The sequence below is a fragment of the Pieris brassicae genome, chromosome 4, assembly GCF_905147105.1.
Source record: "Pieris brassicae chromosome 4, ilPieBrab1.1, whole genome shotgun sequence".
Lineage (NCBI taxonomy): Eukaryota > Metazoa > Arthropoda > Insecta > Lepidoptera > Pieridae > Pieris > Pieris brassicae.
Window position 1 is genome coordinate 13,533,978 of NC_059668.1, and position 26,380 is coordinate 13,560,357.

A 26,380-nucleotide genomic window follows, 5' to 3' on the forward strand; every position below is an offset into this window, starting at 1 on the left:
TGACAACCTCATAGTACTTACCTGACATCGTTATCGTCAAATCTGTTTGATATGTTCGCCGAGATTTTTTACTTGCGACACACGTTTGATTGTTGAATGATGAACACTTTGCAGAGAGAGAGACTTCATCCAAAAACCTTTCAAGGATTCTGAAGATGCTCGCAATTAGATTTTTTTGTAATTCCTTTAAACATCATCAGGTCATTTGCAAACAATAGAACTGCGTATTCGAGTGGAGAGATTCGAAACCTGAGTATTGTGTACGATTCGGATAAATAGCAAAATTTATAAAAAAATACAATTTGAAATAAATTATGAATTAATAACGGACATAAACTTTCAGATAGTTTATTTTCTTAAAGAATGACTCACTCAATGATTCACTTAGAGAAAAATTAAGGTAGGTTTGTTGTGTTCATCGTGTTATCAAATTATTACGAAAGCAACTAATATTTTTATTATGTTAAACAGTGAAACTCTAAATTGCCGCAGGCGTTTTTAAATATTTATATGAAGCATCGACAAGAAGATAATTTTTGTGTTATTGCAAACAATGTTGTCTTGTTTGCTGGCTTTGAAGTATTGTTATGATTGGTTTGATTGATTTGATTGATCTTTACTATATAGTGCGCAAGTACGTACACTTACGCACTGTTTCACAACGTGGGTTAACGATTTCCTAGTGATTTCTTCCTAAAACCTATCATTAAAATTTATTGTGTCAACAATTCAATTTTTCGATACATAAATTATGTATGATAAATAAGAATTTTGAGTAAGGTAGGGCAAGCCACATAGAAGGTTGGGACTGATTGAGACGTTGACTAGAGACCTTCATAGTTATTTAATATTATACAATTCATGGTTTAAAACTTAGGTTTAAAACAACGAATAAGTTGAGCAAACTAACAGTTTAAACATAAATTGTCGACTAGAGGGATATGGATTGCAACACATTATTGCATAAGCATTTTTAAGCGACCATTGTTATTTCAGTTTATGGACGGAATTAACACTCGCTACAGTGAGTAAAACCGGCGCTAAAACTAAATAAAGGAAACTCATCAATTAAATCCAGAAATCTTAGACCTGGATAGTGTACTTTATGGCCTAATAACAATTATATGAACGGAGTTTACATTGATCGAAAGTTACGTTAGAATGTATCTACGGAGTACTTCATTAAAAAAAGCTTCATTTATTTTGTAAGTACTCAAAGAAATGGAGTTACAAAAAAGCTATCAGCTGTTTTTTTATATATAATAGGGGGGAGGGAGGCAAACGAGCCTGCGGAACGCCCATAAAGGGCAGTCATCGCAGCCCATAGACAGCCATTTTTAGTGGGTGCGTTGCCGGCCTTTGAGGGTGGAGTACGCTCGAATTTTGAAGAGTTGGAGGTTTTTACTATCAAAATAAAAATCTTTGCACTTGCACTCCTTGCCCTCACTGTATGTAGTTCCTTAATTTTTTTTACATATAACGGGTCAAACGGGCAGGAGGCTTCTGATTTTGTCCGCTGCCCATGGAATTTTGAGAAGTCCATGGCTGGAGTGCTTTTGAGAAGAAGAGAAGAATAAGAACTAATACGCTCTTTTCTTGAAGGACCTAAAGATTTGGAATGGTTCAGTTTAATACTTTAAAAAAACACCAGTGGGTAGCTGGTTCCACATAGTGGTGGTATGCGGTGAAAACTGCCTTAACCGCAGTTGTGGAACGAATGTTGCCTGAGACTATAATTTGTACTGATTTTAGCAGCGAAATGATAAATAAAGACAAACTGTTTAGAATAAATAATTCTTATCTTATACGGACGAACTGTTTATCTCTATAATATATGAACTGTTCAGGGTCACACTAGATATTAAAAGCAAGATGTAAATAATTTTATTAATTAGATTAACAATCTGAAATATTAAACATATTCAAAATTCCATTAAAGTTCAGTGAGTGTGATTCGTAAAAAAACGAGCACGTTTGAGTAAGATTCAGACACGATTGAACGAGATGTCTGTCAGTCTGATGCCTATACGTCAAATATTTGACATATGAGTGTCATATTACGCGCTAGCGTATGACAGTCTCATTTCTGAGTCTCACCCTTAGATTGTATGATTAAGGCTATTAGTGTACCTTAGTCTACGTATAACTTTGAGTGTATATCATTATTATTGCCTTTTAAAACATTTGACAAACAGTCGGCTATATACTAAAGTATATGTCGTTGAAATATATTTTATATTATGGCAAATCATTTTTAATTAAAATAAACTGCAAATCCTCACGTTGTCTCGAGAAATGTGCTCGACTCATATAAAAATTAAGGAAGAGAAATTTTTGAACAGAAAAGAGACTGAGATATCATAAAAACTAGTTGAGCATGACGTACAGACCTGAGCCGTAACGCAATACAAACAACAGTTTTCTAATGTACATATCATGATTAAGATTATATTATTCTGTATAATGAATAAATTTAAAAATATTACTGGCCCACTTTTGTTTAAATAATGCATTGCAGAGGTTTACGTATTTGTCCTTTGTTTTAAATTGTGAAGGTAGCTACCTACAACTTAGTGTTAATAGATTACTAATGATATAAAAATAAGAAATAAGCTTTATAAATAAAAACGAAATGGTACAAAAACTAACATATCAATTCTCTTATAACCGTTATAAAAATATTTAATATAAAACAATATTATACTATTTTTATCGGTAACTAAAAACGTGATAAACCTTAGTGATATTTTAAAGAGTAAATATAATATTTCCAAAACTCAGTTGATTTTTCATTGTCAATTGTCATCGCCATTTTGGAACCTTTACGGATTGACATTCCACGGTCGTCCGACAGTCTTTACTGTTGGCTTAACCTGTAACAACACAATAATACTTATTCACCAAGAGTATAATTCAACACAACAGATATATATCTTAAACACTTATGTTTAAAGAATTTTATTTCTCATTACAAAAAATGTATTTTATTTACATGAGAAACTTAATATACGAATGAGATACACGTCGCCCAAATTCAGTCTACTAGGCTCATTCATTGAACTGGTTAAACGCGCTAATTTCACGTATTTTAGACGGTAATTTATTAAATAATTGCACACCCTCTTACTTAATAGACTTCTTCAAATACTTTGTACGCGGCTTCGGCAAGATAAGCAAACTCGTTCGATGAGTAAAAAACAGAATCCGCAAGCATAATACTCATGGAGAGTATTATGGGAAAGAAATACTTAGGGAGTTGGAGGTGATTACTGGGGTATGACAGTTTAATTTCTACTCAGACAAGAGAAAATGGTTTTGTTTCGCATGCTTAAAGAATACAGACCCTCAAATTCAACAAAGTCTTAGCGCGAAATATGAGAAATCCAATTTGTGGACATACGGGAATTCTGCTGCGTGCAGTATCGAGTGGGAACCTTTAGGATTATATAGTTGTGTAGCTCAACTTATTTATTTACATTTTGTTGCAGTAATATAGAAATACAATAAACACAATTAAAACATTTAATAAAGAGAAGTCGACTGCCTTATCCCTTTCGAGCGATCTCTTCCAGAAGTTCACCTTATCTTATTTTTTTAAAGACATACAATTACTAAGATAAAAAACAGGAACAAAACAAAGCAATTAAAACTTCTAGGCAGTGAAAGGGACAATAAAAAAGAAAAGAGAACATGAATCACGACATCAGATAGTACGAAACATAAGGATACTATGTTTACAAGTAATGCATGTATAGTCGAGATTTAAAGGAAAACAGAGAAGAAGCTAAACAGATAGGGAAGTGAATTGCACAGCCTTAAAGTTTTGAGATGGGACTTCAAGGACATAGTTTTCGGAAGAGCGTATGGCAATGGCATCCCATTAATTTGAAATCATTTTTGAGGTAAGAAGGAAACTCCTTCTTTTTGAATGATGAGAATTGAACATTGACGAATGGTCATCTAGCCTTGCCGCTAACGGAACGCAGAGATGTGGTCGTGCTTTCTTAGACCTTGTTGCGAAACGAATACAGATTTTTTGAAGACGATCCAGTTTAAGCAATTTCTCATTTAGATCAGAAGAGAGAAGAGAGAAAGAGAGACGTAGGAAGTTATTTTAAAACTCAAATAAATCACATTTAAGAAATTGCAATATTTAATGAACATATTTTTACTAACAAGAAATTAATTGGATACGGTAATAAAGCCTAAATTAGATTGCTTTAATAGAATTGCGCAATATTTAGTTTAAAAAATGTTTTGTTACTTATGTGATTGCACAATATTTAATGAGACATCAAACAGGATTTGTATCAGCTAGCGTCGTAAATGACCGCCATTTTGAATGCGCACAAAATGCGCGCTTTCTAAAATTAAATAATTATATATCTCTATACATGTTATCTCAATGGCTTGGTTATAATGTTCTTTTATAATGCCCCCAAGTTTGTTATGTTGCATGAACAACATATTATCTTTGGTAAATAAGATGTAAATTTGTTCGTCGTTCGTCGTCAAGAAAAATATGTACCTAACGGGTTCCCACCATACTATTATAAACTATATACAGTCAAAACGACGTTCTAAACGACGACATCGTTTAAAACAACATACCGGTTATATTGACCAAAATCAAAGTCCCAGCTGAATTCTATTGTATTAGGTACCTAATAACGACATCATCGGCTGCTACGACTATCAGTTTTTAAGACCAAATATGAGTAGTCCCTTCGATGCCGTTATAACAGATTTTGACTATATATAATAAATAATAATTATAAGCTAACCAAAATCTAGTCATTAACCTAAAGTGTGGTATTTACACTTATGCAGTCGCTAAACCATTATTTATTTTTTAAGGGATGAAACGCTCTTCTACTAATCTGCGTAGTAAATATCAATTTGATTATTATTATTGGCAAAATCAAATGTACCGGCATCAATAGTTACTCAAAGTCAAAAAATCATTTATATATATAGGTAACACAATGTACACTTATGAACGTCAATAAAAAAGAAATATACATTAAATGCTTCTAATTTTACATTTACTGCCAGTTCTCAAATCAAGGCCGTAGAACGGAAGAGAAGAACTGGCAAAAAACTCTCCGCCACTGTTTTCAATCGCTAAGTTTTTTTTTTGTATTACACAACGTTTGTAAGGAGCTGCAACGATAGCACCATGTTCCACATGACATCAGCAGGAGGCATGGTGAAATAGGAGCACGCACTTACATTCTCGTGGGAACAACACGCAAATACATAGTCAAAAATATCTAACATCACCGCATACACGAATTCAAGTACGACCAGTCACCTCAAGTAGCACCCGTTCACGAGTATCATGGCCAAGCGATGGCCCCTTAGTCATATTTTAGGGAGAGAGAACACAAGGCATGGACGCCGCCACACACGCCGCTACTTCTAAAATCGTCTCGTCTCCATATTCGCAACGTATACAGTCTTAGAGTAAACTCAATAATATTGAAATCTGAATTGTTTTTGATATAATGAATATTTTAAAATTGATATTTATCAACATATAATAAATTCGTAGGCGTTATGACGTGATTGGCATATTTCAGTCAGTAAACTTCAGAATTGAAACGAAACGTCCAAATATTGGACGCTGTGTTATAAAATAGTTAACGTTACCTGACATTGAAATTACCTAGTTTGAAGTGCGGCGGTCTTAAACGGCGTTGGAAAAAAAATATAGTTACATTTTTCGGTGACGCGTCACATTTTTCCGTTACGCGCCATCTTTTTCTTGTCCCTATCACGGTTGATTCGAAGAGATTCGAAGCCATTAATAACATATATAATAACAATAAAATGATAGTTATAATTCTATAACAATTAATGAAATTCTGTAATAATCTTAGTAGTAATGAGGTAAAATGAAATAATTTTATTATTTGTATTCATGTCTATGATAATAAAATCCTTTTGTTAAATCTCATCTAATTAAACATTATTTAACCAATTTCTATAAAGTTGCATATAGTAGATCATTTTTAGAAAAATAAGGTCGTAATTAAACGCACAAATTTTTCATTATTGTTACTGCCAAGTTACATTTATGTACATAACAGTGCTGGTGGTATTTTGAACACTGAAGGATATACGCTCTAATCTAGAGATCAGATACAAAATCTATCGTGTCGTGATCATTTGTTTTTTCTAATAAGCAAGTAAGTATTCAGGCTTCTTTGTGGTTGTTTCACGATGTTTTCCTTCAAGCAACGAATATAGATAAGAATAATAAATTAGGTTGACCTTTTACACATTAATTAAAACGGATTATTATTATTTTTGTCAACTAATTAAATTTTTACGGTTATAATAACGATTTATTTTACTTGAAACATAATACCTTAATATACAAATAAACACGCAATCACATTATACACAGATAATGTGAATTATCTGTGTATATAATGAATATGAATAATGTGATATGTAAAAGAGATATTATATTAGAAGTAGTTATTTTTAATTTTAAAATCGCGTGTGGCTGTGTTTTAGTCACGGCCGTGTGTTGTACGTGAATGAACGTTTATGAAAAGGTTTATGACAGTTGATGGAAAACCTAAGGACATAGTATCTTTTTCGAGTCAAAAATTATATAGCAATTGCTTATCTCAAAATGGATGTGCTGGCACTCCAAAGTGCGCGATGCAACACTGTTGTCATTTTGATAAAAAATAAATAAATCAGTGGCACTACAACCTTTTTAGGTCTGGGCCTCAGATTTTTGTATCTGTTTCATCATTATTTGTTAATCAAATAGGCGAGTAGGTGATCAGCCTTCTGTGCCTCACGCACGTCGACTTTTTGGGTCTAAGAACCGGTTTCCTCACGATGTGTTCCTTCACCGTTCCAGCGAATGTTAAATTCACACTTAGACAGTCCATTGGTGCACAGGGGATCGAATCTACGACCTCAGTAATGAAAGTCGCACGCTGATGCCACTAGGCCAACACTACTGTTGTCATTTATCGTAATAAATTCATTGATATAGCTCTCTAGTGGTATTATCATATTAAATTTAATTTTGGATGGAAGGGATAGCTTCGAAACTATAACGCCAAATGTTCCCCAACTTTCATATCATTTTGACTCGTGGATTATACACGTCAAAAAATCAAAATACATAAACATGATAAAATATTTTTTGTAATTAACATATCTCAAGAAACGGGTTAATGTATAATCTAAAGAGCTAATCAAACACAAATTCTCCACTAATAATGTCCAATTTAGGGGACAGACTACATCTTTAAAAGGAACGTGGGTCTTGGCAAACTGCAATTGCATAATTAGATATAAACATTAATCGTTAAAAACATTATTTCAGAATTTATTAAGTAAATTTCAAAAAGCTCATATTTAAAAAAATCACCGTGAATTTCTATAGTACATTCACTATAAATTATACACATTATTCAAACTTTAATAAATATAAGATTATTAGAACACTGAAGCAAAATTACGAAACAGACATAAAACTTTACGACAGCAATATATATTGTCCAGGATTTAAATAAACAATAAAAAAAAATATATATAGACTATTACCTGTTGCGTGATGTGGTCTTCACACGCCATTCTGATTCGAGCACATGTAGCAGGTGCTTCCAATACGAAATCTGCATCGACACCTGCATCTAAACGTGCTGATTTGATAGACTCTTTTATCGCGAAGAAAACGGAGGCAGCTAGGAACAATGGTGGCTCACCTACTGCCTGAAATATTTAGATTTATGTTCTAAATACACGCTTATTAAAAAAAAACATACCTCGCAGACATATCAGACGCATGGAATTGTTAAAATGTGAATTACAAGAAATTATTTGGTTAAATTAACAGACAATTGAATGAAGCTAACTTATCTCTATAGAGTATGTATTCTTTTATTTTTATCAAAGGCCAAAGGTCTTTGAACACAATCATATTAAAAATTACCTTTGACGAGTACACAGCTCGTGGATTTGGAGCGCCCTTTAGTAACGACACGTTAAACTCTTTTGGTATATCAGAGAAGCCTGGGATTTTGTATGCCCCAGGGCCACGTGACAGGATTTCACCTGTCGGTGAATATAACATTTCTTCTATAGTAAAGAGACCATATCCTTGCATGAAGCCTCCTTCGATTTGACCTATATCTATCGCTGGGTTAAGACTCTCCCCAAGGTCCATGACGATATCAGTACGCAGCACCTGATGGTCTCCAGTTAAGCAGTCGATAATAACCTCGGAACACGCCACTCCGAATGTAAAATACTCAAATAGGCGACCAGAATTAGTGTCTCGGTCAAATTCTATTTTTGGAGCGGCATAGAAACCTGTTGCAGACAAACTGACTCGTTCAACGTATGCAGTACCAACCCAATCTTCCCATTTACCTCCTGGATTCTTTGCTTTGATTGGTTCCAAACGTTGTTTGATAGTTGTACACGCATTTAATACGGCCATTCCATATAAATCTGAACTGACACTAGCCGCCGTAGGGGAACTGTTTGGGACTTTGTCTGTTGACATTTCGCTGATGTGAATTCTGGAGACATCGATTTCTAAGACGCGCGATGCTACTTGTATCATTTTAGTGAAGAGTCCTTGTCCCATTTCTACGCCTCCGATGGATAAGAGGACTGAACCGTCTGTGTACACTAATATTAATGCACCGCCCTGCATTAATACATCAACTTGAAACGATATTCCATATTTTGTTGGAAGGATGGTAATTCCCTTCTTTTTCCATCGATTCAATCTGGAAAATAATCGATAATATATACATAATTAAAATAAAAATTATGGCTATGGACACTATTTATATACTCAATCTTTTATAAAATCGAATTTGTAATAAATCAATAAGGGATCCTAAAGTGTGTTTACCTATTAAATTCTTCAACTTCTTTCTTTCTCTGCCAATAATTTGAGGATTCAATACACTCGGACCAACATCTAGATACGGTGCAGTGTATTAGTTCTTGATCGTAGAAAGTAAAATCTCCTTCACGGTACATATTTACATTGAAGATATCTTCATAATCTTTGTTTAATGCTGTTGCTATATCTCTTAGCATATTTTCTGTAGCAAACATGGCCTGAGGTGCTCCGAAACCTCGAAACGCTGTATTTGAGGGAGTGTTTGTCTTACATAAGTTAAGGTTTATCTGCACATTAGGTATATTACAACAGTTATCAAGATGCGTCATAAGCCTCTCCAACATCTGTAATTAAACTTTATATGCTTAGAAGGATTTCATAAAATACACGAGACATGTTTCATATTGATAATACGTAATATGTTTAACTAGCGAGATAATATATATTATTTGATAGAAATCAGCAACGTTTTCTTCTAATTAACTTTGAGATGTTTTACAAGTAATTGTATGAAATACTTACGGAGCTAGATATATCAGAATAGTTTCCTCCATTGGCATAAACATCAAATAGAGCGCCCTTGATTTTACCAGTGTTGTCAAACCCTACTTTATATTTTATCAAACATGGATGCCTGTATCCTGATCCTTGCATATCCTCATCTCGATCTAAGACACCTCTGACCGGTTTTTTCAAACGATAAGCGGCTAGCGCCACTGGTCCTATAAGTATCATAGGTCTTGTTTCTTTACCGCCAAAACCACCACCAAGGCGTTTAGCTTTGGCACAAATTTTGTGATGTGGTACATTTAAAACTTCTGAAACTGTGAGCTGCAAGAAATTACAATCAATACTTATTTAAAGATAACGGAATTCGATGAATTCTACAAAATATTAATTATAAAGAATCACTATCAACATTACTTACCGCAACTTCGGCAGGGTTTTGTGAACTGCAGATTATTTCTAGTTCATCTTCTTTCCTCACGGCAAGCGCCGATACAGTTTCTAGATAGAAATGTTCCTGTGCACCGAGTCTCACATAGCCATCTTTTATCTTTTCCGATTGTTTTAAAGCTCCATTTACATCTCCATGGACAAGTTCTCTATATGTGTCAGGGAAATAGGATTTATGAGCTATAGCATCCTCGATAGTTACTATAACTGGCTCTAGCTTTTCATACGTTATTGATACTAGATCTTTTGCTTTCCTCGCTATTTGCTCAGTTTTTGCTACAACAGCTCCTATGACACAAGATCGACTTGTAACGATCTCTTCAGCAAAAACTTCTTCATCTTTTACAACTGCACCCATTTTGTTATGACCCTTTGATATATCTGCTGCCGAAAAAAAAGCAACCACTCCTGGCATTGACAAAGCCTGACTTGCATCTATAGATTTTAATCTAGCGTGAGATTCTTTACTAAACACCAAAACTAAATAAAGCTCTTCTTCCATCGATGGAAGATCATCACAGTAGATTGCTTCTCCAGTAGCTTGTTTAAGAGCAGACATATGAACGATCGGTTTTCCAACGGCATCATATACATTTCGAGAATTATTTTTTATCTCAAAACATTGCGAACTTTTAGGATGAAAAGCAGCAATTTGATCACTTCCAGACAACGTAAAATTACTTGGTCTTGTACCATTAATACTTCTTGTTTCTAATACATGTAAGTAGAATCTGAAAAAAAGACTAAGACAGAGCGATTTTCTGTATTCAGCCATTCCTCCCGGAACTGAGCTGTCTAACTGAAATTCTTCAGTTAAAGAATCAAAAACGCATCTTAGGAGATCTTCATCCCAACTTTTTTGTTTCATTAAGTTAGACGTTTTTATAGCACATACTGTGGTAGGAGCTATACCTCCAAAGCATAACTTTGCATCTACTATGCTTAAGTTATCATTTTCAAACTCAACATAAAAAGCTGTCGTAACAATAGAAATATCGTCTTCTCTTCGTTTTGCTTGTTTATATGCTTTTATATATTGATCTTTGTTTGTGAAAGGTATTTGTACAAATAACACAACTTCATCATCACTAAGATCTACTTTCCTATATCCTTTAAAGAAACTGCTGTCAATTAAAACTTTTCTCTCACCTCGATCTAGACTTTTGACAATAATTGATGCCGACGAAGCCAACAGTATAGGATTCAAATCAGAAATGGGACTTGCTGTAATAATATTACCTACCAAAGATGCCGTATTACGAATTTGAGTCCCTGCAAACCAGTGCAACATTTCCTTAATGGCGTCAAAAGTTTTCCCTCTCTCTTTATCTTTTATAATAAAATCCGACATAAATGACATAACTTCACTTAACGTGGTAGCAGCACCAATTTGAATTCCTTCTTCTGTAAGTCGTATGAAATTCAATTCCTTTAATAATAACGGTGATATCAGTATTGGATAAACCATTTTCTTAAATTTTACTTCCACGCCAACTTCAGTGTTCCCCGCAACGAGTTTACTAGTTGGAAACTGTTTCTTTAATACAAGTAATTCCGTCACTGTCACAGGTCGAATCCATGTCATGTTGGAAGTTCTAAAGAATGTTAAAATCGAATCATATTCGTTGCTATTAACCTTTAATTCGGGAGGAAAAATTGGCTCTTGACTTGGACTATATGGTGTAAAGTCTGATTTGTTAAAGAGTCTAGATTCATTTTCTTCGTCTTCTCGATTAACACGGCAGCAGTCTTTTCCCATCATACAAGGGGATTTATTTTGTTTTCCGTCAGATTGTATATCATGGTGATATTCCCACTCTTCCATGAACGTTTTAAATCCTTCTATGATAGGTCTATATCCGGTACACCTGCAGAGATTTCCCTGTAAGGCTGTGTCTATATCGTTATAATCGATTTTATTTTTTGTCCTGAGTAACGCATACATAGACATAACAATTCCAGGTGTACAAAAGCCACACTGTGAACCGTGTGCTTTAGCGATTCTTTCTTGTACCGGATGTAACTTATCCTCGGTTGACCCAATCCCTTCGACTGTTGTAACCGCCAATCCATGAACTGCACATAGCGGCATCAAACATGCGTTAACTGAGAAGTGTCTGATTGCAAAATAAGGGTATTATTAATATTGTTTGAGGCTGTTATTGATAATGAATATTGGATATTCATTATCAATAACAGCCTCTCAGAACACATGTTTCGTGGTTGATTTCGATAGTGATTTTTAAATAATATACTTGAGCAAAAGAAAGAACACTAAAAAGAATTTATTCTTACCTTTTTAGGCTAGTCTAGGACAGCGTATTAAAATATATCTGAAGGTCAACCTCAGAACTATTTCATTTGCGCCCTACATGTAAACAAATTAAAGAAATGCCTTAAAAGGATACTTGATTCGATCTAAATCTCTGATGTATTGCGATATCATAACTGTGCAGGCGCCGCAGCCGCCTTCTCCGCAACCGTACTTGGTGCCGGTTAGGTGAAGTTTCTTTCTCAAGTACCATAGTAACGTCCATTCAGGATCTGGCTGCGGCTCAATTACCTGAAATTAGTTGCATATATATTAAGATCAGAGAGGGACTGAGAGTGTCAATGATGTTCAATACACAATTATTTAAACACAACAATTGTTACGACAACGATACAAATATTTTGTTTTTTATGGTACATAATATATTTAATGTTAGGTTAGGTTTTAAAAGAGTACCATTAGCTAGCCAATAGACGGTAGCAGACTCGGATATCTGATACTTCATGGCTTTCTCAACACAACTGCGCCTCGAGTCCCGGCACTTTAAAAGTATGAAAACGAAAATATAAATTATTATAATTTTAATATTTATATTGCGCAATCAATATCAATCGAAATACAAATATGTTTTAGAGAAACAGTTTATAGTGAACAATTTTGTTCTTTTAGTTTTGTGTAATTTATATTAAAGTGATTATTAATTAAATCAACCTATGACAATATCTGTTTAGAGGCAATTATAATATGATAGCTACATTTTAAACATTGAACAACAATATTACATACCTCAATTTGTTAAAAATAACAAAAATAGTTGATAGGTCTTGTTGCAGTCAAAACATTTTAAAAGACTCTAACAGTTTTTAATCCGTTTGAAATTAAAACATTATTGAAATTATTTTTAAATCTGCATAATTGTACTAATCTAATCTCCATTGTATGGAATATATTACGATTTCGTGCACAGGTAGCTCTTTTTTTATTTACCTTCACTTAATAAACGTGTTTATTAATGGAAAATTAATTAATAATACACTTAATAATAATAAAACATTGCAGGCATACCTTACCTTTTTTCCATTTACAAAAAATACCAATATGGTAGTCTTTTGAGACGGCAGAAAGTCTTCAATATTCATGTTTTCACTGATAAATTGTCGGAAAAACTCCGTTGATGAATAACAGATATGTCACAACCTTCCCTAACAATATCTGACGATCAACTGGCAAGTGGCTAGTGGCTAGATCGGGGACGTGAGGGGGCGACCCACTTGATACACTCGCAGTTGGAGATAGTGATAAATATTTAAATAGTACTCAAGGAATACGTTGTGTATACGTAAAACTATTCCTATACTTGTACCGCATCAGTATAATGCCACACGCTATTTATTTAATCTCGCAGTGCTATTGCTATTATTATCAAATTGATAACAATATACTGCAATATATTAATTATAATTGCAACAGCGAGGAGATGCAGCCAGATTTAAGGGCTATGTGCCATATGAATTATTTTTTTCCAGATTGTTGTGTGTAATGTTTGTTATATTATGGACATACATGGCGACAATGAAAAGTTGCGATATGAAATTTCGCAAAACATGCGATCATAGGATAATTTCGTCAGTACACTAGTGGAGAGAGTTCCCGAGAAATAATAATTGGAATCAATTGATAGAAAGTATCGGCAATATGTTGGAATGTAATTACGACAAATTAGTACTTTTATTAATTTAGTAAAACATGTCGTTAAAGCAATTTAGACTAGCACGAGAAATCGTAGTGATCGTATTAACAAAAATCGATAATTTTTTATGTAGAAGCATTGGTAATACTTGGCAAACCTGTAAAAAAACATAGCTTTATAATTAAAGACGGATATGCTGTACTGATTAGGTAAATATGTATAATTATACCCTATAATTAAAACATTAGCTAATTACAATGTTTTCGCTTGATAACAGCTGTTTTTGTAATATACCTACCAGAGGGTAATTTAACGGTCATCATAATACTGTGATATAGAAGGAGATATACTTTAATTTAACCGAACTTTATTGATACTTACAACTTTAGTTATTTGCCTTAGGTGGCTCCTAGACGGGAGCAAGGGTGTGGCTGGTAGCATCAACCAACATACGACTATGCAATATTCGGAAATATTTTTAGTATATTGCTAATATTTTGAATGTTTACTGTCCCATTGCTTTGCAATCTAAAATACTGCAATATTTCTCAGCCATATTATTGATGTCTCGCGTTACAGCCTAAGTGCGTCCCTTTTTCATGCTACGTAAAGTTTGCCACGATTAGTTCGACTAGCGCTATAGAGAGGCATATGCTGTTGCAGTAATGTTGCCGAGATATAATATACATTTTCAGACATATACTGCACTTAAATGCTTTCTGTATTTTCGGGATACAGTCGGCCATGATGTAGCTCCACATATTTTATTAAGTGTTGCCCGTGTAGAGGCCCCTTTAAACACAATTAGCGTTTCTCTCCTAAGCAGACCGGGGCCTGGTTTTGAGGTGTCACAATTTGTCGATTACTTTTGATATAAAATAGACTATGTACCTACGGTATCTACGGTACAAGTACATGAAAACACAAAGTATATATTACAAACAAACGTAAATTTTGGATCCGCTGTTGTCTAATGTCGTGGTCCGATCGTACAGTTGAGTATTACTTTAAAAAATACATGCAGACTAATAATGCCTATCGCAGTACGTTTTCTGTTCTAAAATATTTATTTAAAAACCCCGGAGTGTCTCATTGAATGATAGAGCACAAGAATTAATTTACATTAATATTTATTACTTAAGTCGTTATTATTAAATGCGACCTCGACCATTCAGCGCATGCAAGTACATAGATTTATATAATACACCTAGTATAGCTACACTTTTGAAAACTCGACTTCAATTGAAACACTTACATACCGTAAATCTCTCAAGTGAATTGAAAATACTGTAGATATTATATACCTATACTAAACCTATGGGCTTAGACACGATGCCTTAACAGTAGTGTACGTAGAAAGTCGAAAACTAAATTTGTACATACTATCTACATACACTACTGTTAAATCATCTTGACTAAATCTCCTTAAGTCCTAACCTATAACAAGACCCTTGCGTCAACATTGCCTTTTCCTTTTTGGACAGTCCTACTTTACTTTAGCTGTCAGCACATCACCGATACATAATGAATTTTGTATGTATTCTTATTCTGTATATATTGAAGTTTGCAATAATAAAATAAATATAACTCTTTATAATTATTGTGATCTGTCAATGATGTAACTTCAACCGAGGCACTCAAAATCAGAGTATAATTACAAAATCACAGCTGTTATCTTTATGGCTGTTTTTTTTTTATTTGAGGAAGAGTATGTATGGCACAGATTAATGGTACAAATTTCAAAGTACATATTTGATTATATGATACAGAGGAATTTAATGCATTGCAAACGATGTACGCGGGTATTAACTAGTCAAATTATAAGTAAAATAAACATCTACATAGTAATAATTCCGTTTTATGCAACTTAACAGGAAACATTTACAACCGTGTACGTTTTACTTGAATAACTCGATAATAGGTGTTTTTTATGTTAATACCTAAAAAATACACTTAATATTAGTAAATACCCGAAACCATCTGTATTACAAATATAATGTGGAAAAAAACACTACATAAAATAAAATATAAATTTAGTTACAATTAATCTGCCCGTATACTTTAGGATTATTAAGATCAAAGAAGACTCAACAGTATTAAAGAAAATTTTGTGGTATTCCTAAAGTCGTATTTTTAATTAGACGAAGCCAACTGACAGCGGCTAATGTCCCTTTGTAAAATAATGTTGCCATATTTAAAGTGATGCGTTCAGTTCTCGTTCAATCAGATGAATGAACAATGAGTATGAATAGTTAATCCTTTCAAACTATAAAAGAATATTATTTCTATTTTACAATAAAATTGTATAAAAGTGCTGTGATATAAGTAACTAGTAGTATATATGTTTTTTTATTACTTTAAAGATTCTCAAGGTCGTCAATGAAGACCCAGGCTTACCCAATTTTTCTTGGAGTACATTTAGAAATGTTAGGAAATATTTAAATTTCAAATTTGTCACAAAATGAAGCCAAGCATTTTAATTGACAGACAGGATATTATTTTATGGCGCCTTCGAAAAATTAAAGAGTATCGAAGGCAAGGATGGTATATCTATTACCAAGATGAATCTTGGATCAACGAAGGTAATTACAATTTTCTGTTTTCTTTACATTCAATTGTACTTTCAATAATTAATTGATATTTTTCACTATCATGAAGGTATCACCGGATATGGCATGGATTGACCAGATAGCGTTATCGTCCCGCCAGGCCTTCCTAGATGGCTTGACCACTGGCATAAAAAAGCTTTCAGGAAAGGGTAAACGATTAATTATCGACCATATAGGCGGGGAAGCAGGAGCTTATTAGAAGACAGCTTGTTATTATATTTGAAGCCGAAAAAAATAAAGAACATTAAGAGATGATTGCCGATTCCTTTGAGAAATAGTTTAGGGGGGTCTTGCCAAAACTAAAACCAAATTATGTTGTAGTGATGGATAATGCCCATGCCCTTAACCTAGAATCCAGTAAACTAGAATCGCTGCCTAAAATGTCATAGACTAAACCTAGAATACACGAGTGTCTAACGAGCAAAAAGAATTAATTCGAAGCAACAATTGTTAAAGTTACCTACTCTTATAGACATTGTACGGCAGCATAAACAAGAACATTGCGATAAGTATGTTGTGGACAAGATGGCAGCGCAGTATGGTATAATTGTTTTACGTCTGCACCATACCACTGTAAACTCAATCCCATTGAGTTGGTATAGGCGCAGGCTAAAGGATATGTTGCAAGAAATAACAAACCTTCAAAATGATAGAAGTAAAAAAGAATGACTTTAACATATTATCACACTTGAAAAATAGAGTAGCTACGTGACTCATATAATTAAAAAAGACAAAATGTATGGTCTCGACCACATGATCAATAATGTTCAGACATATGTATAATTAAAGTCACCGAAAGCGATAGTGATGATTTTTTATCTGATAAACTGAAAACAAAATATGTAATAAGTGATGTTTTTTATTTTCATTATCTAACTATAATGGTTATATTTTATACACCTATAGTTTCAACTACATGAGGTATTGAAAATAGGACACTCTTACAAGTTTCCTCGCAATGCTTTCCTTAATGTTTAAAACACTTGGTATTCAATAAAGGTAGATACTATAGGAACATAGTCGTCAAAAACTCGTTGGTTATACAAAGCAAGACTAAAATTCGAAACCCGTATCCGATATCGGCAGTTCGGCACGCGAATTATTCACTAAACACTAATTTCATTCATTCAGGAGATTTTTCAATCATTCACTGTGTACCAACACTATTTTTATTTTATCAAAAACTGACAACACAGTAAACGTCAGATTAATTCATCTAATTAAAATACGACTTTAGTGTTGCCACCAGTACCTACTTTATAATAACTTATTGTATAACGTACAATCATTTTAATGAACTTTAGGTAATTGTGATGTTTTTTTAATCTTAAATATTTTTTCGTGAAATGGAATTTATCGATTGGCGCTGAATCGATGTTGTTACTCGCCAGGGCCACACGGCCACATCAATTGAGTGCTCGTCATGTAATAAAAAATATATTTTAAAATAGAAAAATTAATTGTACTTTCCTTTGATACCATGTACGTTTTTCTTGTGTATTATAACCAATGTACTTTGATTGCAAGAAAAGGTGGAAACCCTAGATATACCAGTATAGAGGTCCCATAAAAAAAACAATTAAAATAATGATGGGTCTACGATGTGGCGACACGGCGCATCGACAAGCCTTCAAATAGTAATTGTTTAATTACCTATATTTTTTATTTATTTAGAGTGCATCTACGTTGTCGTAGTCGTCTATCGCAGCACGCACCATATTCAACTGCCAGTGAAAGAACTTTGACTTAATGTCCTATAACCCCTAGGTGGGGCAGAGGACGTCCACAGTGAGTCTCCATCGCGTACGGTCTTGAGCCTCGTGTTTCACCTCGCTCCAAGTCTTTCCGGCTCTCTTTGCCTAGTCCGCAACTGTTCGGCGCCAGGTTTGTTTGGGACGGCCACGCTTCCGCTTTCCTTGCGGATTCCAATCAAGCGCCTGCTTGGGAATATGATTGAGATCCCTTCGGAGTGTATGGCCTATCCAATTCCATTTGCGTCGCTTGATCTGCTGGCTGATCGGGGTTTCTCGACAGCGCTCCCAAAGTTGCTCGTTAGAGATCTTTTCAGGCCAGTAGATGTTCAGAATACGGTGAAGACAGCGGTTAACGAAGACTTGGAGTCGGTGCGAGATGTGTTTGGTGACCTTCCACGTTTCACACCCATAGAGCAGCACAGATTTGACGTTGGATCCGAATATTTTAACCTTTATTCGACGCGTCAACATCCGTGACTGCCATATAGGCCGAAGTTGTGCAAAGGTTGCTCTGGCCTTGGCAATGCGCGAAGTGATGTCCTCTTCTGTAACTCCAGTTTCAGACACGACGCTTCCGAGGTAAACAAATTGTTGAACGCTTTCTATGTCCTCTGCACCCACCCGCATTGGGGTGCGATTCTCAACTCCAACACGCATTTCTTTCGCTTTCCGGGTGTTGATTTTGAGTCCCGCAAATCCCGCCTCTCAATCACCGCCCAGTGAAAGAACTTTGGAACCAACAAAGTAGATTTATTGGTAACCTTTTTCCCGCCTATGTAAATGTCAAAATATTTCACTTCATAGGCACTCCCAATAGCAAATAGTAATTACGATCCTGAAGTTTTCTGTGAAAATAAGATGTAGTTCTCTTATTATCTAAAGCGCTGATGTCGTCTCAAGACCGCACGGCACAAAATCTAAACATTAAAATTAAGCCTACCGGCGCAGTTTATGAATACGTAACATAAATTTGCATTTATATCTTAAAATAAAATTATACTGATCAAACTTTACTTGGAACTTTTAAGATAAGAACAAAACAATAGGAGCAATTTTTATACTGTATAAAAACAAGTACATATTTTTATATTGTACCATATATGACTGGATCTATTAATGATACTATGTCACAAATTATTTAGAAAAGCTTCTGTACAGATAGAGTTGTGGCATTAGCTACTATGAAATATATTAGGGTATATGAACATGAAAGGCAACTATAAGTCTTTATATTTATTGCACTGTACATCTTTGTAAAATAAAATATGTATCTCCTAAATGTGATTGGCTCGAAGATATTAACCAGTAAATAGGACATCAACTACTCTTAGTGAATTCTAAATGTGTCTCCTTGTAATTTCTGAGCAAAAATTGTAAATAAATTAATCGGGTTAAATTTTTAATCTCTAGATAAAAATTTATAAATAAAATTTAATATTCAATTTTATTCAATTTATTTAAATATTCTAATAATTACTATCAGTACATTAAACTAGTCTACTGAAAATACATAATATATTTGATTTTCCTTAAAATCATATATCTACAAATATGTAACACTACAAGAACCTGAACTAAATTCAAATGTTAGTTTTTATGCCTTAAACTTATGCCTATAATGAAATTATACAAAAGGCAAGATGGTTATTTAAATTATACAATACATTTGTTGTATTGTATTTTCGATGTTTCAAATACATAATTCAAAATGAATTTAAATCATAAAAGTATGTCACTTGCAACATGCAACAACACAACAGAAATATATAATATATTGTGACAAATCATTGTTATGCTGATTTAAGAATACCTTTACTTTCTAATTCCTTTTCAACAATTGTTCCTTCATATTTAATTTTATTTTTAACAGCTTCTTGTAGTAATTCTGCATCAAATCTCTGTTTAGACCACTGCCATCTACAATATGACCAGTATATAAGTGTGGTCATAGTAAAGGTGCCAAATCCAATATGCTGTGATAACATGGGTTTAGATGTTTTCATAAATGATCCAAATCCTACACCAACTCCTGATACTATTCCATAAAAAAAGCTTTCTCGAAAACAAGGTATCTTTGAAAGATCTCTTCCAAACAATACTAAGCCCTGAAAAATAATATTTTTATTGTAATCATAGCTTACATTTAGGCATAAGCATTAACTTTGCAATTTATTTGTGATATAACGGCTATCACTGCAGTTATGTTTTGATAAGCTATTAACAAGCAAGTTTTCTTACATTATTAGTAACCCGATAATGTTGCAATAATTTTATAAAGCCGAAAAGGTTATATTATATATATAAAATATTAAATCAACACCTGTTTTTCTTCCTCAGCATCTTCTTCTAACATACTTTTAACAACCGTATCCATTTTAAAAGGATTTTAAAAACTGGGTCTTTATTTTAATGCGTTAAATCAGCAATGTTGATAATGGATCATAAGTTTGAATATAAAAGATTAGAGTTATACTTTAAAGTAACATTTTGAGTTTTGACAACAATTGTAATTTCACAGAATACCGAAATTAGAAAATCAGAGGCTAGTGCAAATAAAAAAAAACCACACACTACAGTGATAAAATAATTCAGTTTTTATTTCCCAAGTTGACATTAGACTTGACAGCTTAGATTGACAGTAGCATATGACAATCGGTTTAGAACCGAAGGAAAGTTGAAAAAAACATATATTAAAAATTCTGCAAAATCTGTTCAGTATTCTTTGGGCCGGGTCTTTCCCATAATAATTCATAAATAGTTTTTTTTTTCTGATTACAACTTGGAACAATTGTATTCGATATGGATTGGTGACTAAATAAAGAATACGTCAATACTAAAACCATACTTTTTTAGAAATCAATAAAGCTAATGGGGTGTTTTCTTAATTTCGGTTCTGTTATCTCTTCAAATACATTTAGCCGAGCGTCAGAGACATTTGCATTATTAATAATAACAGTTAAAACTATCCACGGAGCTGCTGCAATTGATGTGAAATCGTTTTATGATTGGTAAGTGGACTTGTTTCTATCATTAAACCTCAGTAAAAAATTTCTTTAACATGTTTCTTACTCAGACTTTTTTAAAATAGTTCAATCAGTTTAAATATTTTTTTTTAAATTTTAACTCTATTAGGCATAAATGGAATTAGATGAGCCCTATTTTATTCATTTGGCTTATATTCATTTTCTAAAAATTTAATATGTTCCCTGTTTTAATTTTTTTAAATAATATAGCTTGTAATTTTTACTGCAAATGGCCAGTAAAAAACTAAAATCAATGATAACTATTCCTCCTTAAAGCCAAATGCTTTCTGGAACTTTAGAATTAAATAAAATTTAATTTATACATTAATACAGACACATTACTGACTCTGAAATGGATCAATTTGTTGCCAGAATTGGTATTACATCATAACTATATTGCCACTTCTAATAATAAAATAAATATATTTTTTTAAATTATATTCTTGTGGTTATCATATTGTATAGTCATTTTATTTGACTCTTCTCCAGAAATTAAATCATGTACTACTTAAATAAGAATTCATAATTTAATTAGATTTCCTGTTATGTTACAAATATCTACTGATTTATTATTTTACTTTCATAACATAAATTGTTCCTAGTTTTTGCTACACATAATAACAAATATTGTTTCCATTCCACCCAATTACATCCGAACATGGCACAGATAAATTATGACATACTTAATAGTAAAATGAAATCACGGATCACAAGTTCTTTATACTGATTTTTAAAATCAGTGCCACAGATATGGAACAAAATAGATTGAAATTGCATACAAAACTTTAAGATTGCTGTGTGTATTTTAAGTTACAGAGTACCGGCCCTGATATAGCTAAAACTGTACATCACCTTGTGAATAACTAGTAAAAAATTTAAAGTAGTTTGTAGTATTAATATGCATTTACCATAAAATTTACATAACAATTAATATATATTATTTCTGAATTTGATGATGACTTTTGGTCGTACAATATAATACATAAAAATATATTATGAATCCATTTAGCAATATACAATGTAATTTAGTAAATTTTGCATGAATGAGTGCCAATATTACGCAATATAAATGATCAAACAAAGTTTTTATAGAACATAGAGTTGCTATTTTTCAATAGGTCAAAGGTATATTTACTCTAATATAACTTTATCACAAATATCAGTGGATTTTATATAACATATACATTGTATTTAGTAATTAGAAACAATTTAAACTAGTTCAAGTTACTTTACATATGAATTAGTGTTTCTGATGTTCGTGTCTTACCTTGATATTTTTGGCTGTATTAAAGTAACAATATTAGAAGTCAGCTAGACAGACAGCGATATATAACATTTATTACTAAGGAAAAATGGAATGGGAAAAATAAAAACGAATAAGGTACATTTTAAGTGTGTAATGTGTGTGTTGTGTTAGCAACTAGCCCTGGCTTAGCATTACACTGTGGAGGAGTGAGAAGTGTCAATACTTTTTAATAAACTTTGTAACCTGACTGATTCGTCTTACTTTACTTTCTAATCGTCAGGAACATCTGGGTACAATCAAACAATTTGTATCGTCTCTTAGGGTAGGTAGGTTGTACGGAAATTAAACCTCAAAGGCTGTGAAATGTCAAGGCTTGTGACATCGCACGAAGTGTCTTAAAGATTAAATTCCGTCCTTGTTCATCTATAACAAATTTGACATCCATTCGCTGCTAAAATGTGAAAACAATTCGTGATATAGAAAAATTAAGATAGTTAAGAAATAATTTTTTATGATAGTCTTTTTAAAATATGTAAGTATCGCTGTAACTGATCACATTTACATCTACCAAACTAGCCAAAAAGGTGATAAGCTGCCCGTCTTCCAAACCGTAATAATTGTGTTTATATATTAATGAGAATAACTTTTGACTTTGATTTATTTAAAAAAATAGTATATTTTTTTTAAATAATTGATAAAATATTTATGTTCAGAAAATATCTTGTAAATGTGATATATTAAGATTTACAAAGTGCGACATCCTATATGTTTATGCACACTAGTTATATCACTATGTTGACTAAAGATAAATAATTATTATCAATGCTTAAGTACAGAGGATTTAAAACTGAATTTCTTGACATTGAAAGGATTTTGCAAATTTAACGTAAGTAGGTAAAAAAATATGTTTTATTATACATGACGATTTGTTAGCATTGACGACTATTTAAAGTAATTTAATTATATATTCGACTGCAAATAAAACACAAATCTGAGGACCAGACCTATAAAAGGTATATTATTTTATTCTGGACAATCGTGACCGTCGAAATGAAAAAAAAACCGCTGTACTGTATTTTAATTCATATCACAAAAATCATTTTTAAAATGATTTTATCGAATAACATTTTCTTGTAAATTTAAGTAGGATTCTGGACTATGAAGCTTGTCCTATATTTAGTAAAGTCAGCTGAAGTTGGCGTAACCTTCGATACCAGTGTTGAAACGTTCCGTGTGAATCAGAATGTACCGGCGTTTCACTTGTTCGCCTGAAATAGTCAGTGTTGTGGAGCAATCAGACGCGTTAGCTACAAGACTGCGTCTTCGCACTTGGCACAAACTGCCAATATACATATTAAATATTATATGATACAGATAAGCGTACTTCAAGGCACTTGATATCCAGAAACGAAAAGTGAGAGGGGTTTGCACCAGTCGCTTTGTTGATGCTCGTGAATGAGTGGGTACATTACAGTAAACCATATGTTCCGTGCTATGTGTATTACTAAGTGGTTATAAGGAATCACACATCAGTAAGTAATGCATTTTGTTTTTAGTTTCGTTTAAATATGGATTGATTTAAGGATAATCTTTCTGAATTATGTTTGTGTGTAAAAGAATGTAATTTCGATAACATTAATTTCAATATAGTGATAAAACTCATAAAACATGCCATTTAAATGTGATTATGTCGACAAAATGAAGACTACGGTATCCTTGAAAACGTATGAAGAATAGCTAGCTAGCTTTAAACTTTTAAAACTACTTCGACCCAGTCATAATGGAAGTCGTTTTGAAACAGGAAAAGTTGTATTGAGAGACGTAAAATCCAATTTTAAGTTTATTATATGAGATCAACAACGTAAGTAACGTTAAATAATATAATATATTTAAACAATTTCATAAAATATTTTTACTTATACATATATGAATGATATAGTACGTAACCAAGTACTCGGAACCAGACGTAGATATGCAATCTGATATTTGGCCTACAAATAGAGATATCGGTCGACATCTATTATAATTTAAATTACCACATTACAATCTAATGCTTACATGGAATGAAACCTGCTTTGAGGTTTGACATATTATTATATTCTATAAAACTAATATTAATGTATAAAATTACTGGAGTTCCATGCCTTTATAGTGTCAAATATGAATTATCTTACAGCGGCCCTGGTGCCGTAGGCACAACAGAATTATCATACGAATATTTGCGTAGAAGACGTTAGCATTAAAACTGACAATCGCTGCTGCTTCTTGAACGTAAAAACCAAAATATGTCAACAGTTATCTTTCCGTCTCATGTCTTTGAAGTCTGACATAATTCTTAACACGTATGATAATACGGGTCATTATCCAACGTTTGCAGAATTCAGTTGGAATTCTACCACTATTTACAATTTGCGATAAGGTTGTTTCAGTCATAATTGATATATAAAGCAATAATCGTATAACATAATTTGCTTAAGATTATGCTAACGAAAATTGATATATCTTGCTCTCTTGATTTTTATTATCCAGTAACACTGCTGCTTTGTTGAGTACTATTTCTATATCGCCTTCAACTTTATATGTTTTAAACATACCGTCGAAACTTATATATGCTCTTGATACTTGTCCCGTATTATATCCGCTACGATGTCTCGAGGTAGCATTGTCGCCCTCGCCGTCTTTGTTATTGACGTCCTTGCCGTTCTTCCTGGCCGCCGGTTGAAGTAGACGTAAACATTGTAAACAAGTTGTCTTGTGTCAGCTGGCAGTTCCACTCTCGAATCTTCCGCGGTCTCCGTCCCTCTACCGTTGTACAATCTCCTCCAACTGAACATTGTCCAAGCAGTCATTGCTTCGTCGCCGTATTGCGCCGTTTTGATCACCGAAATATAACCACGCGGCACCAAATAAAATCTTCACTTGATTCTGGTGTTGTCTGTTAGACTGATCACTTGCGACTGGTTGTTCTCTCCTGCTATGTATTGTAAGTGGAGTATTGAAAGTCTGTTCGTATCGCCTTTATTTCCGGTAACTTTGCGTGATCGCAATTAAAGTAGTGTCTTCAGTATGGGATTCGATTTTTGTATGCAGTATGACACTTAATTTTTATATCACATCAATTCTTATGGGTATCCGACCGTTACAATAATTATTAACTGCAATTTTTTTCTACGGCCATATTTAGATAATTGTTTTGTGTTTATATACCTACATAGAATATATAATTTTAAAGTTTTTCTTAGATACGAATAATTATATATTAATAACAAAGCATTTCGTATATACGTGTGTAGGTGCGCCTAAATTCCCTTGACCTATCAAGAACTTCAATTCGAATAGTTGATAGTTATGCGGCCTTGTAACGAATTGCGTAACAGACATAATTGACGAAGCCCCTCTTTCAGTATCAGAGAACTATTGAGTGTAAGACACAATGTTTATATGACTCTTATTATATAACGGTAGCTATGTGTAGTCAAAGAAGTAGACGGAAAATGCACCATAGATAATAATAGAGTGGGTAATTTTATGGTTGCTTAAAGCGTAACCGTGTCACTGTCCTCGCTTTTGTTTATGGACAGTGATCGTTGATAACTGTTATTCGTACTGTTTGTGAAATATGCTCTAAAAAAACTGCGAATATCCCGTCATACTTCATACGGATTCCAGAAAAAGGGCGTGTAAACGCACCTGCTTTTTTTACTGTAAATGTGCCATTGCAAGTAGACATTTGTCGTATACTGAAGCCAACATGTCAATTTACTACATATCCCTAATGCATTAGGCCAATATATCTATACTAATTATTTTTATAATTTATTTATTAAAACTTACCACATCATAACATTGTAATTAATCTACTGCATATTGTACAAAATCTTTCATCTAAAGTATATGACAATTGAAGTAAACATAAGTGTTTCAAAAAAGAAATTA

General features: G+C 33.1%; 3 protein-coding genes across 4 annotated transcripts in view; 1 reads left to right on the top strand and 2 right to left on the bottom strand.

The window, feature by feature from the left end:
* Positions 1-1,868: 1,868 nt before the first annotated feature.
* LOC123708067 (xanthine dehydrogenase-like) lies at positions 1,869-14,710 on the bottom strand. The gene is made up of 9 exons (XM_045658555.1): positions 14,194-14,710; positions 13,193-13,969; positions 12,259-12,413; positions 9,822-11,967; positions 9,416-9,724; positions 8,900-9,237; positions 7,967-8,771; positions 7,579-7,746; positions 1,869-2,873 (listed from the first exon to the last, which is right to left on the bottom strand). Exons 2-9 carry the CDS (start codon positions 13,259-13,261, stop codon positions 2,823-2,825), a joined length of 4,041 nt encoding a protein of 1,346 aa, XP_045514511.1. The 5' UTR covers positions 13,262-13,969; positions 14,194-14,710; the 3' UTR covers positions 1,869-2,822.
* Positions 14,711-19,639: 4,929 nt separating this feature from the next.
* Positions 19,640-20,715, bottom strand: LOC123708453 (cytochrome c oxidase assembly protein COX20, mitochondrial). The gene is made up of 2 exons (XM_045659162.1): positions 20,496-20,715; positions 19,640-20,280 (listed from the first exon to the last, which is right to left on the bottom strand). The coding sequence occupies exons 1-2, from the start codon at positions 20,547-20,549 to the stop codon at positions 19,966-19,968; spliced, it is 369 nt and encodes a 122-aa protein (XP_045515118.1). The 5' UTR covers positions 20,550-20,715; the 3' UTR covers positions 19,640-19,965.
* A 123-nt stretch (positions 20,716-20,838) lies between these two features.
* Positions 20,839-26,380, top strand: part of LOC123709124 (protein numb) — a 29,820-nt gene continuing 24,278 nt past the window's right edge. Inside the window, exon 1 of one of the 2 annotated variants that reach the window (XM_045660259.1) lies at positions 20,839-21,183. The gene's annotated coding sequence lies outside the window, so the exon portion shown is untranslated. Of the gene's footprint in view, positions 21,184-23,738; positions 23,977-26,380 lie in introns of those variants that run through there. The other variant, XM_045660260.1, reaches the window with a different exon arrangement.

What these genes read in the sequence shown, in the direction of transcription:
- LOC123708067 (XM_045658555.1), bottom strand. Translation starts at nt 13,261, where the DNA reads ATGAATATTGAAGACTTTCTGCCGTCTCAAAAGACTACCATATTGGTA. An exon ending in AGAGATTTAGATCGAATCAA is followed by an intron (nt 11,968 to 12,258) that starts GTATCCTTTTAA and finishes TTTTGCAATCAG; the next exon opens with ACACTTCTCAGTTAACGCAT. An exon ending in AAAACCCTGCCGAAGTTGCG is followed by an intron (nt 9,725 to 9,821) that starts GTAAGTAATGTT and finishes AATTTCTTGCAG; the next exon opens with CTCACAGTTTCAGAAGTTTT.
- LOC123708453 (XM_045659162.1), bottom strand. Translation starts at nt 20,549, where the DNA reads ATGGATACGGTTGTTAAAAGTATGTTAGAAGAAGATGCTGAGGAAGAA. An exon ending in ATGCTGAGGAAGAAAAACAG is followed by an intron (nt 20,281 to 20,495) that starts GTGTTGATTTAA and finishes ATTATTTTTCAG; the next exon opens with GGCTTAGTATTGTTTGGAAG.